The 15,076-nt window shown below is 42.6% G+C and overlaps 1 protein-coding gene across 1 annotated transcript in view; it reads left to right on the forward strand.

The window, feature by feature from the left end:
* Smg5 (Smg5 nonsense mediated mRNA decay factor) overlaps positions 1-15,076 on the forward strand; it is a 179,230-nt gene that overhangs the window by 106,911 nt on the left and 57,243 nt on the right. Inside the window, exon 9 of the mRNA XM_080277945.1 lies at positions 10,145-10,325. Coding sequence (XP_080134071.1) covers positions 10,145-10,325 — 181 coding nt within the window. The remainder of the gene's footprint in view (positions 1-10,144; positions 10,326-15,076) is intronic.

Raw genomic sequence — 15,076 nt, forward strand, 5'->3', positions numbered from 1 at the left:
CTTGATAAATTTATAAAGCCAACCAGTACTTGCACTGAACTTAATATCTTTAATGGATTTCCCTTCCTTTTGAAGTAGCTGAGACTGTATTTCGTAGGCTTGTGTTTGCAGCAGAGGGCCCGTGAGAGGAAATTTTCGGTGCTGCATATCTTCCACCCGTAACTTTAGTGCATCTTCCATCACACCATACATGCACGACTTTAGATGGAGTTTTCCCTTTGAAATGTCTGGTAAAGCATTTGCTTCTCTAATTTTCTTTTCGTTGAGCTTGATAGAGCGGACAGAGCTCTCTGACAATCCAAGCTGCCGCCCTACCATTGACGCTCCATTTCCTTTCTTCAGGGCATCTGGCACTTTTATTTTCTGTTCAGTTTTAATAGACTGCCTTGATTTCTTGACAGGGGTAGATAATGATGTTGCGGATGGCCTCTTAGACATAGTGATGGTGAGTAGTGCACATGAGGCAGGAGAAAGTTTCAGAGTAGTTTAGGTGTGTCCGCTCGCTATAGAGCTAGCATGTGAAATGAGGGGAAACAATGGGTGGAGGGTGGCGGGCAGCCTTGTGGGACGCTTAGAGACGTTTGGCGGGAAACAGTACAGATGATGGCGAGGGAAACAACACACGCTAGATTCAACTCACTTAAAATTGGAAGGATTCGCTTTAAATTGATGCTATGGCCTTAATTGTAGGTACGATTTTAAATTGATTGGCTTTAAATCGACGTTCTAGTGTATATACAGTGTATATATATATATATATATATACACACACACACACACACACACACACACACACACAGTAATCACTCTAATATCCGGATGCCAAATAACCGAACATCCCCACTACCCGGACATAATCGTCCTGGGATCCAACATTCCCAAAATGGTCCGCGGGGGGGGGGGGCGATTCCCCCCCCCCTCCCCCCCGTCCATAATTTGAACTTACTGCGCGTGCCGCGGGAGAGCATTGTTTTGGCGCGTCATTCCTCCGACGTCCGATAGAGCGCCGCTGCATCCTCCCCACTTTCCGCGTGTCTCTCACCGCAAGTGCACGCTCGTCGTAATGGCTGCCCACGTGATCGCTTTTGTGGTGGTGCCCTACCTGCTGCAGGGCCTCCTGCTGCTCTCGGGCCTCCTCTTAGTGTGTGTGATGATGGCCCCGCCACCTGAGAATAGGAAGAGAGTGGTGTTGACTCTGGAGAAGAAACGGGAGATATTGGAGAAAGTAGATGCGGGGTGGTCTTCTTCCCGCATTCTCCGCGAGTTTAACCTGGCCCTATCTACTTTGTTCGATATCAAGAGGTCCCGAGACAAACTCATGCAATACATGGCTGACTTCTCGTCGAGAAGCAAACGCAACGTGGAGAGGAAGGTTATGTTTACCCCCAAATTTGCAGAAATCGACCGCTCCACGTTGATTTGGTATCGACAACAACGTGCTGCTGGTGTGATGGTACGTGGAACGGAGCTGAAGGCTGCTGCTGAGAAGTTCGCAAGGCTTCACGACGCCCTAGACTTCAAGGCATCCGAGGGTTGGCTCTTTGCGTTCAAGTTGCAGCATGGCCTTACCAACCGTAAAGCACATGGCGAAGCATTGGATGCTAACGAGGATGGATTTGATGAGTTTCGGCACAAGGTGAAAGGCTTGATCGACAGGGAGGGCCTATCTCTTGGTCAAGTCTACAACGCTGACGAAACTGGCCTATTCTATCGCTCGCTGCCAACGAACACTCTAGCCGAGGAGACGGAGAAGTGTGTACCTGGCTGCAAGCTTTCCAAGGAACGGATATCTGCTTTGTGTTGTGACAGTGCTAACGGCATGCACTGGCTTAAGCCCGTTGTTGTTGGCCGCGCAAAGCAGCCTCTGTGTCTTCGTGGGGTGATGGATGTCCTTCCTGTCGTCTGGTACCATTCTTTGAAGGCTTGGTTCACAGCTGAGATCTTCAAAGACTGGTTTCACCGTCACTTCGTCAAGGAGGTCATCCATTACCAGACGAAGACACTGGGAATCCCGCGCGACCAGGTAAAGGCCCTCCTTCTACTCGACAGTGCACCTGCCCACCTGTGCGACAAGTACTTGGTTGCTGAAAATGGCCGTATTAGGTGCATGTTTCTGCCACCTAATATGATTGCTCTCATCCAACCAATGGACCAAGGAGTGATCGTGGCAACAAAGCACCTATACTGTCGGAAGTTACTGGACGAGGTGATGGTTGTTCTCGAGGACGAGGACGAGCGCAGGGAGGGACGGGACACACGAGGCAAGTGGACTTTGGAAAACCCTCGCCGCTACAACATCAAGTCTGCGCTGTACAACTGGGCTAGTGCATGGAAGGAAGTCCCTGTGAAAACTCTGGAAAATGGTTGGTCTCGTCTGCTTCTCGGAACGGATGTGGAGTATGATTATCTAGGGTTTGACGTGGATGACTTCCATGCACGGCTACGTACGCACGGCGACGATGTAGATGTGGACGATGTTTGTGAGTGGTTGGATGACGACGAGGGCGATCCTGGGTATCAGATGTTGTCTGATATCGAGATCGCGTCTTCGGTTGCAGGTGTCATTACCGAACTTGAAGATTCCGACGCTGAAGGCGACGATGATGTGGACTCCTCGCAGCAGGACACTACTCCAGCCATCCCCAAGCTGAGCGCATTCCGGGAACATCTAGAGTTCGTCCTAGACCACCTGGAACACCCGGACTGCGACAGGGAGATGGGGCCCTTGGGACTCGTGGAGGAAGTGCGTGCTTTCAGGCAGCGCATCATCAATCGTCAGAATCGTCGGTCATTGCGTCAATCAACCATTGACAGTTTTTTCAGGCCCGTGACCCCCGCTGTGCCCAGCCCTGGCTCCACTCCGTTGCCTCCCCAAGACAGGCCCTCATGCTCCGAACCACAGCCCAGCATATCGGCCACGGTGGAGTCACTGCTCGGCGTGAGTTTGCAGCTGTCTTCAGAGTCCTCTGCAGTGGGTACGCCATCACCACAACCCAGCGATGCACCCCTAGGTCGCCTGCCAGTGATACTCTTGGACTCTGACAGTGAATAAACAGCAAGAACTTCTCCACTAGACCACACGGGAATTTTGAGTGTTGTGCAGTGAAAAAAACAGTGTGTTGTGTTAAGGATTTAAAGTTGTGAGAGAAAAGACTCTATAGAAAAAAAAATTTAACGTAAATAGACTTGTTTGTTTTAACTTTGGAAAATGAAAAGAATGGGAAAAGTTAAAGTGCAACACTTAGTAAGTTACAATGGAACATTATTTAGACAAAAGTGCACACTGTGAAGAGAACGGACTTCTGTGTGTTATTGACTAAGTTCAGTGCAAGACTTCAGGAACAGTGTACTGCAAGCGCTTCAGGAAATCGTTCTTACTGTCAGAGTCCGAGAGGAGGTGGTTATTCATCAAGGTGGCCAGGGACTTGCTGTAAGTAGGCAGAATGTTTCATACTGTACTTTTTTCCATACTATACTTACCTCATTTCACTCTTTAATGTCCTTTATTGGTGTGAATTGGGTGTTAGTAGCTATGCATGTGCAGTAGGAATGTGTTTTTCTGAGTTAGGCTAGGTTAGGGTCCATAAGTACCAGAATGTTTATTAATGTATGAATATACTTCTAAACCCTCATTTTATGTTTCTTTTGCATTTATTTCAGTCAATGTGCCTTATTGGTGTGATTTGGGTCTTAAATTGGTGCTATGCATGTCCAGAGGGAGTTGTATAGGTGTTTCTCTGAGTTAGGGTCCATAAGTACAAGTCCATAAGCTGGGGCCCAATATCCGGACAAAACCAATAACCGGACCTACCTATAGCTCTATTACGTCGGATATTGGAGTGATTACTGTATATAAATATATATATATATATATATATATATATATATATATATATAATCATCATCATCATCATCAACCATTACAAGTCCACTGCTGAACAATGGCCTCCCCCAGTCTTCTCCACGAATTCATGACTGAGCCAATCTTTACCACGTTTTCCCTGTAAATTTCTCTCTCTCATCTCTCCACCTCCTGTCTTGCCTTGTTTTTTTTTTACTGTGCTTACAATCTCTTGGTGTCCAGTCAGTCAGCCTCTTGTTCCATCAGTTATCCCCTATTTTTGCTACATAGCCTGCCCACCTCCATTTCTGTTCTTTTATAACTTCTGTAATATCTTTGAGTTTAGTCTGCTCTCACACCCAAGTTTATCTTTTCCTGTCTCTGAAAGATATTCCCAACATTGACCTTTCCATTACCCTCTGAGAATGGATTAATTTATTTTCCATCGATTTTGTCAGTTTCCAAGTCTCACAACCATACGTCATAGCTGGAATTATACATTTGTTATATACTTTTTGTTTCATACAAACTGGCAAGCTACTTTTCATAATGTCTCTTTGTTTACCGAAAGCTTTCCATCCAATTGTAATGCGTCTTTTTATTTTGCTCTCATGACCTTTCTTTAATTTTAGTATTTGCCCCAAGTAATTGTACTCCTCGACTTGTCACAGATTTCTTCGCCTATTCTGATGACACTCATTGGGGTTTGTGGATTAAGCATTAGTTTTACTCTGATTCATCTTCAGTCCTGCTTTGAGACTTTCTCTGTTCAGGTCATTTAACATTCTTGCAATGTCTCTGCTGTTTCTGAGATTAGGACAGTGTCATCTGCAAATCTTAAATGGTTTAGGTTTTCTCCATCTATGTTGACTCCATTGTTATGCCAGTCTGGCTTTCTGAAAATACTTTCTGGGCATGCTGTAAATAATTTTGGTGAAATTGTATCACCCTGACGCACGCCCTTCTCAGTCTTTTTTTTTCCGAGTCTGTACGTAATATAACTGTAGCAGTTCCCACTTTATACCCGTATATGTTTTTGAGCAGTTTTACAATGTTCTCATTCACTCTTTGTTCTCGCAGTGAAATTATAATTGGTATGTGCTCCACTGAGTTGAAAGCCTTTTCATAATCAACGAAACCTTAGCACAGTGGTTTATTATATTCTCTAGTTTTCTCAGTGAGCTGATTCATTGTGTGTAGATGATCATAATTGAATACCCACTTCGGAATCATGCCAGTTCACGAGGTTGGTTTTCCTCCAAATTTGCTGTTGTTCTGCTCATAAGGACTTTAATGAAGTGTTTGTAAATGACTGATAATAAGCTAATGGGTCGATAGTTACTAAGATCTTTTGAGAGATCTTTTTTGTAGAGTAAAATCACTGTTGCATTACACCATGTTTTTTGGAATTTTCTTCCTTTTCATACTTTGTGTAAATAAGTGAGCAAGCCTGTTTTGTACTTCTACTCCTGCATCCAACAGTAAATCTGCTACTATTCCATCTTCTCCCGGAGCCTTCTCTCTTTTCATATTTTTAAGAGAAATATTTACTGTCTGGTGTTACCTCAGGTATTTCACTTGTGTCAACTGAAAAGTTAGCTATTGGTACTACTGTCTTTGATGCATACAGTTCTCTGTAAAATTCTTCAACTGTTTTCACAATCTTATCTCTGCATTTAATGACTTTACCGTTATTGTCTTTCAGTGATGTAATTTGTTGCTTTCCTAGTAACATTTTACATTGGATCTGTCTCAGACTTTTTCATCTTTTGATGGTTTCTTTGATATGATCCATGTTTCTTTTTTTTTTTTTTCATCTCATTGTCTCTTGTTGATAATCTTATTTAATTCCGCTCATTCTGTTTCATCTTTCTTTGTTTTTACTTTCATTTCCTTTCTTTTTTTCATAAGCTCAGGTGTCTTCTAAATACTTTTTGGCTTTGGTTGTATTAGGTTTTCCTACTACCTCTGCTGATTCTCTTAGCACTTATGTTAGTCTGTCATTCAGCTCATAAGTGTCACATTCAAAATTACTTAGAGCATGAAATCTGTTCATTATTTCCAGCTGAAAGGCTTCTCTGTTTTTGCTTACTTTTATTGGGCATATCTTTTTATCTTTAATCATCTTACTTTCACTTCTGAAAGGAATCTGGTTGTGCAACCCACCATTCTGTAGTCACTTCCTATGTTTACTTTGTTGATAACTATTTGTGATTGTTTTATTCTTATCTGCTATGATGAAGTCGATTTTGTTCGTTGTTTCTCCATTTGGGCTTCTCCAGGTCTACTTTCTCCCTGTTCTTTTGTGAAAGAATGTGTTCATTATTCTCATGTAATACATTTCAGCAAAATTTACTAGCATTTCTCCTTTTTCATTCCTCTCTCACTCCAAATTTTCCCATAGCTACATCCTTCTCCATTTTTTGATTTCCCAACTTTTGCATTGAAGTCTCCCATGAGTATATAGTATAATTTATGTGGTCTTTTTTTCTTCCATAATCTGGGAGATGTTGTCATAGAATGTTTCTATTTCTTCATGTGAGTTTTGAGAGAAGTTGGTGCATATATATATGTTCCATCCATCTATCATCCAATCCTACATTACCCCATGAGGAGCGTAGGAGCCCGGGGCTAGGCAGTTGGTCCCAACATTTAAGATGAGTGTGACTAGGATCACTCATTCTTGAGTGGTATTACATGAGCAATCAACCCCAACCATCCCTTGGATATAAACCTTCACCGGCTCAATCCGATTGGAGTGCAATAATTACCTACTAAAACCACCAGGCACCAAAAATCTGGTTATATGGTTACCACCCAGCTTAGTAAATGCTTTCCTGGTGTACAGGAAACCATTTGGCTTGTCACTCAGTGTAGAGTCACCCACAGGCTGAAGGAAAAGGAAAGAATGAAGGAAAGAAAGACAGAAGAGGGAGTGTAAAGTCACCCGTAGGCAGAAAGACAAGGAAATATACATATTGTATATATATATCCATCCATCCATCATCCAATCCTATGTTGCCCCATGAGGAGTGTAGGAGCCCAGGGCTAGGCAGTTGGTCCTGACATTTAAGATGAGAGTGACCAACCTCACTCATCCCTGAGTGGCATTACGTGAACAATAAACCCCAACCACTCCTTGGATATAAACCTTCACCGGCTCAATCCGATTGGAGCACAATAATTACCCACTAAACCACCAGGCGCCAAAATTTGGTTATATGGTTACCACCCAGCATAGTAAATGGTTTCCTGGTGTACAGGAAACCATTTGACTTGTCACTTAGTGTAGAGTCACTCATAGGCAGAAGGAAGAGGAAAGAATTAAGGAATGAAAGACAGAACAGGGAGTGTAAAGTCACCCGTAGGCAGAAGGACGAGGAAAGAATGAATATATATATATGTATATCATCATCATCATCATCATCATCATCCAGACCTCCTTTCCCAGCCAAGGGCAGGGTGAGGAGTAGCAATGTCCAGACAACCCAAAATTGCCCAATCCAATGGGCCACGCTTCCAATCACTCATCATTCAAGCTCCTGGAATCCTGGCTCTATTGGATACGCCAAAAACATTCACCACGTTCTGTAGCTTCACAGAATCGTATCCGACAGAGTCAATCCAGACGCTGCCACGTTAAAAAGGGGTGACAAAAATCCCTGATCATGCACTTCTCCTCACAAAATTCACCCAGCCACCTTGATCTCCTGTCAGTTCCCTAGCCACACTGACTTCCAAACCTCTCTTCCTCACACATTCATTCACCATATCTCTCCACCTTCTCCTTGGCCTACCTCGCCTTCTCCCTCCTTCGAATTTGCTCAGATGTACCTTTTTCACCACTCTATTGTTATCCATTCTCTCCATATGACCATACTATGTCAGTACACTCTCTTCAATTCTGGTGGCCACCGACTTCCTCACTCCGCATCTTTCACAAATCACATTATTTCGTATCCTATCCACCCTCTGTACTCCACATACATTCTTCAGCAGTCCCATCTTTACTGCTCTTACTCTTGATTTTTCATTTTCATGCCACACCATAGTCTCACATCCATATGTTAAAGTTGGCACTAACACTCCTTCATGTAAGCCTCGCACAGCTGCAACACTCAAGCCTCTGTTTCTTATCAAGGCCTTCATTGCACGAGCCACTTTTCTTCCTTGTGTCACTTTACTTTCAACTTCTTTTGCACATTTTCCTCTCTTTTCTATCACTGTACCCAGGTATTTGATCTCTCTCACCAATTCCAGTCTCTCTCCATTCACTGTGACATCATACTGGGAGTCACCTCTCTCAATAACCATCACTTTACTCTTTTCTGCATTTACTCTCAAGGAACGATGCTTACAGACATCAGCATAACTGCACTAGCCTGCTAAGTTCTTGTCCGGTACTTGCAAGCAGTATTGCATCATCAGCATACAACAAATTTGAGACATTCCATCCATCACCATTCATTACCAATGCCATCCCTCTCTCCATTACTTGTGTTTTCACTTCTCTCATCACCCCATCCATATATACATTGAACAACGATGGGGACATCACACAACCTTGTCGTACGCCCACACTGATCTTGAACCATTCACATAGATGCCCATTAACCCTGACACATGCTTCACTACCATCATAAAAACTCTTGATGGCACCTAGCAGCTTACCCTCTACACCGTACATGCGCAAAACTTTCCACAATCCTTTTTTGTCCACTTTGTCATATTCTTTTTCCAGATCCATGTATGCCTTAAACACCCTATGGTCCTTCTCACAAGCCATCTCTACTATCTGTCTCACTGCAAATATTTGGTCCACACATCCTTTGCCACTTCTAAAGCCACCCTGTTCATCACTCACTAGAACTTCTGATATCTCTCTTACTTTCTCTATAATAATTCTTCCATATACCTTCTCTACCACACTCAGTAAGCTTATGCCACGATAATTCTTGCACTCACTTCGTTCACCTTTATTTTTGTACAGGGGTACAATCACAGCCTTTTTCCACTCTGCGGTCACACTTTCACTCATCCATGCCTTCTTACATATCTCCAACAAGCACTTAATTCCATTCTCTCCACTACATTTAAGCATCTCTGCATACACCTCATCAACCCCAGCTGCTTTCCCATTTTTCAGCTGCTTCACAGCACTCTTCACCGGTGCGAGTTTCATGTCTCCTGGCACTGCAGTCCTCTGCACACCCCCAAAACCAGTCATGTTTACAGCTGCTCTGCTCTCTCTATTTTCATTCATCAGGCTTTCAAAATATTTTTTCCATCTGGTCCTTACTTCATCTCCATGGGTTAATAATCTACCACCTGCATCCTTCACACCATCCCATTTCTTTCCGCTTGCACTTCTTCATTTCCGCACCTCTTTACAGAATAACTTTCTATTTGTGTGTGTGTGTGTGTGTGTGTGTGTGTGTGTGTGTGTGTGTGTGTGTGTGTGTGTATGTATAATAAACACCTGGATATAAAAGAATGTTTGTCTGTCTGTTTGTCTCTCCTGAATTGATATTAAGGGGGATGCATGTAGAGCTCTGAACAGCTCTAACAGGGGTAATTTTTTATGACAATTTTAAATGTGCACAATACAGTTGCTAAAGTGGTTCCAAGATCAGAAGTAATTAGAAATAATCAAGTCGGCGTAGTGGAAACATGGTAGCCAATTACTGTAGATTTTTTTTTTTTTTTTTCTCTCCAGCTACTGCCATATTATTAGCTACAGTGGGTCAGATGGATGCATGTATTGGTGGGATGGGCAGGGTGGTTGTGCTGGGTGGGTAGGGTTGAGTGGATGGGTTGGTGTGGTGGGGCAGAGTGGGTGGGTGTGGTGGGGTAAGGTTGGTGAGGTGGGTGATTAGGGTTGGTGGGTGTAGTGGGCAGTGTGGGTGGGTGAGTGGGTGGGCAGGATGGGTCAGGATTGGGTAAGAAGTATGTGATGAGTAGGTTAGCTGGGTGAGCAGGGTGAGTGGGAATTGTTGGTGGGTGGGTAGGTTATGGGAAAATAGGTCCATGGTGGAAATAGCCCCATGGGAAACATATCCTTGGGGAAATGGGTCTAAGATGGAACATTGGATTAGTTGGTATTATGAAACCCCAGTGGTCTTCTCCCACAGTGGGAGTAGGAGTAGCCATCCAGGGCCTCAGACAGTGCCGAAATGCATGATCTTTGGGTTTTACCAGGGCAGCACTGGGTACCCCTGCTAGTACATTCTGTAAGAACTATACAGCACAATATGCTCATTAATGATTGATATTAACAGATACCTTTGATCTGTATATTTTTAGAAAAGTGAAGAGGAAAATGGCAAAGAGGCAAGTGAAGAAGTGAATGAAAAGGACAGCTCTGCAGCAGTAAGAGATGAAGAGTGCACGGGCATCAAGACCAAAAAGACTGGTCGTAACAACCGCTTGGCTCGTTTACGTCGTCGCCGCAGGGTTAATGGTGATGTCCCCAGTGGTAGTGATGGTCTGTACATCCACTTAATTTTTTTTTTTTTTTTCTTGCCAAAACACAATACTGATAGAAGGTGATGGTTTTGTTGATAAGTAAATAGGTGTTGCTTAGTATTTATTCATTATTACAGTAACTGGTGATGGTTTTGTTAACATTTGAACAAGTGTTACATTGTATTTATACTTTAGTTTAATAAATGGTGTTGGTTTTACTATGGCTGAATGGATGGTTTATCAGTTTTTAACACCAATACAGTGACTGGCAGTGGTTTTGATGGAACGTGAATTGGCATTTCACATTGTTTTTACCTGCATTGTAAGGTGCTGTGTATATGTGAGCAGTACATACATGTTTGCTTTTTCTTTTTCTTGGAGAAAGCTTTGGTATTAGTCATTACCATGACCTTACCTTACTGGCCAGCCAGCAATGTCTGCCTCCTCATAGTACACTGTCCCCAACTTTTTCCGCCACCCACCACAATTCTAGCCCATCCCACCCATTTGTACTCCCCCAGCCTCCCATTTGGAGTTTGCAACTTCTTTTTGTGATTGGGATTCAGATGATCTCTGAAATTGATTTACCCCGTTGAAATATTGGGAAATTGGTGTATGACGGTGATGATGATGATGGCTTCCTCTGTGATAACTAGTGCGGAAAAATTCCAGTATCCTTTTTTATACAATGCAAGTAGTGCCGTGAAAGCTAATGTAGATGAGAGTAAAGTGATGGCCCTTTAGAGAGAAGGTGACTCCTTGTGTGATATTACAGTGAATGGAGAAAGACAGATTTGAGAGTTTAATGCCAGGGTGCAGGTACTTGTTGTTAATCAGCCTTAGTCTGCCTGGCTGAACAGACCCATCAACTGCAGGCAAACATCTGCCTCTGCAGGACTGTCCTATGTAGTGAACTGATGTTCCCCTTTGGCTGACAGGGAATCACTTCAATGAGGTGTGGGAATTAGTGTACAGGTTTGGTTCCTGGGTGGATGCCACATTTGTGTCTCTCCACCTATGGTCCGTCTATTTTATGAAGAGCGTTTGGGCATTGTCCCTCTTGGGGGAGTCCCCGTCCCACAGTGTTGCCATACTTTGTACTGGGCACCTTAATCGGATTAGAATAAAGGCGTAAATGACAACTCTTCCTCCCACACACCACTCTCATCTCTGTCTGTCTGTCTGTCTCTGCATATAGAAATTGCATTTTTTGTAGATTTATTTCTATAAAGAGTCTTTACAGGTTTATGAATTATTAGAATTTGAGGAAAAGCCTCATGACTGACTCTCTCTCAATATAACATTATTTTTTATTATGACTGATTTATTTTCCACACCACCACTGAGGTTGAGGAAAAGCATCCTGACTGTCTTGTTGCGCTCCTGTTCAATTTCCACCACATTCCCTCCCTCCCTTCCTCTGTCTTGCCTTTTTTTCCTTATCTCCACCCTCTCCAACCTCCCTCCCTCACTGTCTGCCTATCCCCCATATCTCCATTCCCTTTCTCTCCTCTCTCTCTCTCTCTCTGTTACTGTCTGCCTGTCAGCATTATGTTTTTCTTATGAATATGATACTTTCCGTAAAGTATGATGTTTTATTTGTTCTTTATAATTTCAACTTTTTTTCCACACTACCTTTGAGGTAAAAGTCAAGGCACGTTTTTTTTTTATAGAAGTTTTCCCCAGGAGGCCTAATCAACAGCTTTTGAGGGAACAATTATAGGTCCTCTGTTTGCCTTCTCGTCTAATAAATACTTATTTACGTTGTAAATAAGTTCTTTTTCTCTACTGTGGAACACACGAGAGCGAGTAGCAGGAGTAAGAGCATCCATCTCAGGTGGCGGCCAGAGTGGAAATGACCTGGATTAACAATGTCACTCTACCCTTACAAGCATGGCAACGTTGGAAAGCAACGTTGCCAAGTGTTGTGGTATTTATAAAAAGTCATTGTTATTATTAGAAAAAAAGAGACATTTATAACACTATATAGCCTTATTAGAGAATTGAATATATATATACTGTAAATAAACTTCATTTAAAAGTAGTAAATAGCTGACATGAGACAGAGAGGTGTACACGTTTGGCAGAGAGGTGGCCTAGGAAATTCCCGAGAGGGACAACGCCTAAACGCGCTTCATAAAATAGACAGACCATAGTTAACAGGAGGACCCTGGTAGTTACCACTTCATTAGTTTCATTTTGTTTATAAAGGCTCCAACATGTTGGCATGCATTGCCCTTGGTCACCCAGTGGCGGGTCCCCATACTGTTCAAGTTCTGGCAGCCTCCCTATTCAGTCCCTTATCCCTGAGGTCACACTCTGTGACCCCGTCCCAGGTCTTTTTTGGTCTGCCTCTCACAAGCCTATCCCCAGCATTCATGCACATAATAGACGAGTTTCCGGTTCTGGATAAATGTGGCAAGTGCACTCTGCGATGTACCTAGAAGCTTACGGTATATGTATCTTTTAATTTACTTTATCAGTTGCACTGTTAAAGACATCTATCAGTCAGTCTTTTGCCAGACACCTTAATCCCATAAGGGGTGGCCACAGACAAATTACCTTCATGTTTCCATGTCCCCTGCCATTTCACTCTCCTTCTCCTAGCTCATCGCCCTCCCTCATATATCTCTACACTCCATCCCTCCGTCTCATCCTTGGCCTCCCCCTCCCTCTTCCCCTTATCACCTAACTCACATACACTCTCCTCATCAGTCTCTCGCTCTCCATCCTCTCCATATGGCCAAACCACCTCTGTAATTCTCCTAATGCTTTCTGTCACATTCGCATCCACATCACAATGCTCCTTTACTTTCTCATTTGTCAGTCTGTCTCTCCATGTGACTCCACATGCTCCTCTCAAATAACTGATTTCCATTGCCCTCACTCTTGACTTGAGTCCCTCCAACAAGGTCCAAGCTTCACTTCCATACGTTAGAGTCGGTGTCACAATACAGTCATGCAGCGACTTAATTCCATGCTCACTTCCCTGTTTCATATCACAGCTTTCAAAGAACCAGCAACCTTTCTTCCTTGTTGTATCCTTTCAAGCAGTTCACCATCTAAACTTCCATCCACACTTATCACACTCCCCAAGTACTTAAACGCACTCACATTTTTCCATTTCCTCCTCATCCAACCTCACTGTACATTCAGTGGCTTCATTTGTCTCGAAGACCATAACTTTACTCTTCTCTACATTCACCTCTACATTCCGTTTCTTGCACATTCTCCCAAACTCATTCACCAGACGGCTGGAAGGAAGCAGCCACCATATTGGCAAAGACGCCAGGCTTCATGCTGCAGACGACACTCCAGTCCATCACACAAGACTTTACCAGTAACAGCGATAATAGTTGTCACGATATTTACTGACATGGCCACCATATATCCAAACTATCCTTTTCAGGTGTGTTGTGAAGGAATGCATTTCATGGTGTTAATGAGTGATACATGTTAGATATGTAAATTGCAGTGAAATTGACTTGAAGTAGCTAACAGCTACCATTGTTTACACCATTCCCTTCCTGTGCTCATACTTCATAGGTGGAAAGTGTTTAATGTATAGCGTACAATATCAGTTGTATAAGTTGATACTACTGTTATGCCTTTGAAAATTTAACATTTGACCTCTTCATTTTTAGTTTTCTGAAAGAACAGTAAAAACTCAGCTGTTGTAGAGAGGATTAAGGAATACTGCAATCTCAGTCAAATCAAACTCTGGTCTAAACCAAAATCAACTTGTTTATCTTAGGTTACACAAGAAAATATTGTGACATATTAGAAATAATAAATAGAGAGTGCTGAATACACCAGAAAACATCACACAGTGACTTAACCTTCTGACGCTGGGCTCTCTGCACCCTATCCCCTCCCCACAACCGGGCTTATTTTTGTAATTTGGATTTTCCCTAGAATATACTGTATATTTTTTCTTGCAACTCAATCACAAATAATAAAAACATAAAAAAGCGTATACTTACCCCCTGCTGCCATTGTAGAGGTCGTGGTGTCAACTGGCTGGTGTGTATCTGTTACTGTATATCTGTCTATCTATCTATCTATCTGTTTAGCTATATATATATATATATATATATATATATATATATACAGGTAACTCGCACGGAACACGAGGGTTTCGTTCCTACCGTGCCGTGTTAGGTGCGAAATCGCGTATATTTAAACTACTCCGTATTTTGCTCCCTAGACCCCCCAAATGTGTTGTTTTGCTGTTATCTGTCACTAGAAAGCACTTTAAGTGGTTAGAAGGTTTATTTAATGTTATAACTCACAAATACAGTACTCCTGAGCAAAACTTCAACACACAAATACTGTACATAAACACAAGGAAACATTCCGACGCCGATCATAGGTAATAAATTAGGTTAACTGGTACCAGTGCTTTAACTTATAAGTACATACCAGAACAGTACATATTTAACTTAGAAATGCAGTACTGTGATATCGAATGATTCCAGTACATAATCTGTTAGGAATGGCTGGAAAAAAAAAAAAATGTTATGAATACATTTTCACCTTTTTGATATATGTTTATGGTAGTTTCGAGGTATTTTTTACGTTATCGTTGTGCCCATGCTTGGAAAAGGGAGCGAAAGAGTTGAATTTTCAGTCCTAAATGAGAAAACTGCACGTCCTCCAAGGCTAGACTCTGCCACGGGAGAATAAAGTGGAGGGTCAGTCCGATTAGCAATAAGGAAGTTGTGTCACAACTTCCAGCTCCCACACCACGAGAATGGCTAAAAATAGAAT

Source organism: Coenobita brevimanus, chromosome 71 (genome assembly GCF_032717465.1).
Source record: "Coenobita brevimanus isolate Jiangsu-jjx chromosome 71, ASM3271746v2, whole genome shotgun sequence".
In the NCBI taxonomy this organism is placed as follows: Eukaryota; Metazoa; Arthropoda; class Malacostraca; order Decapoda; family Coenobitidae; genus Coenobita; species Coenobita brevimanus.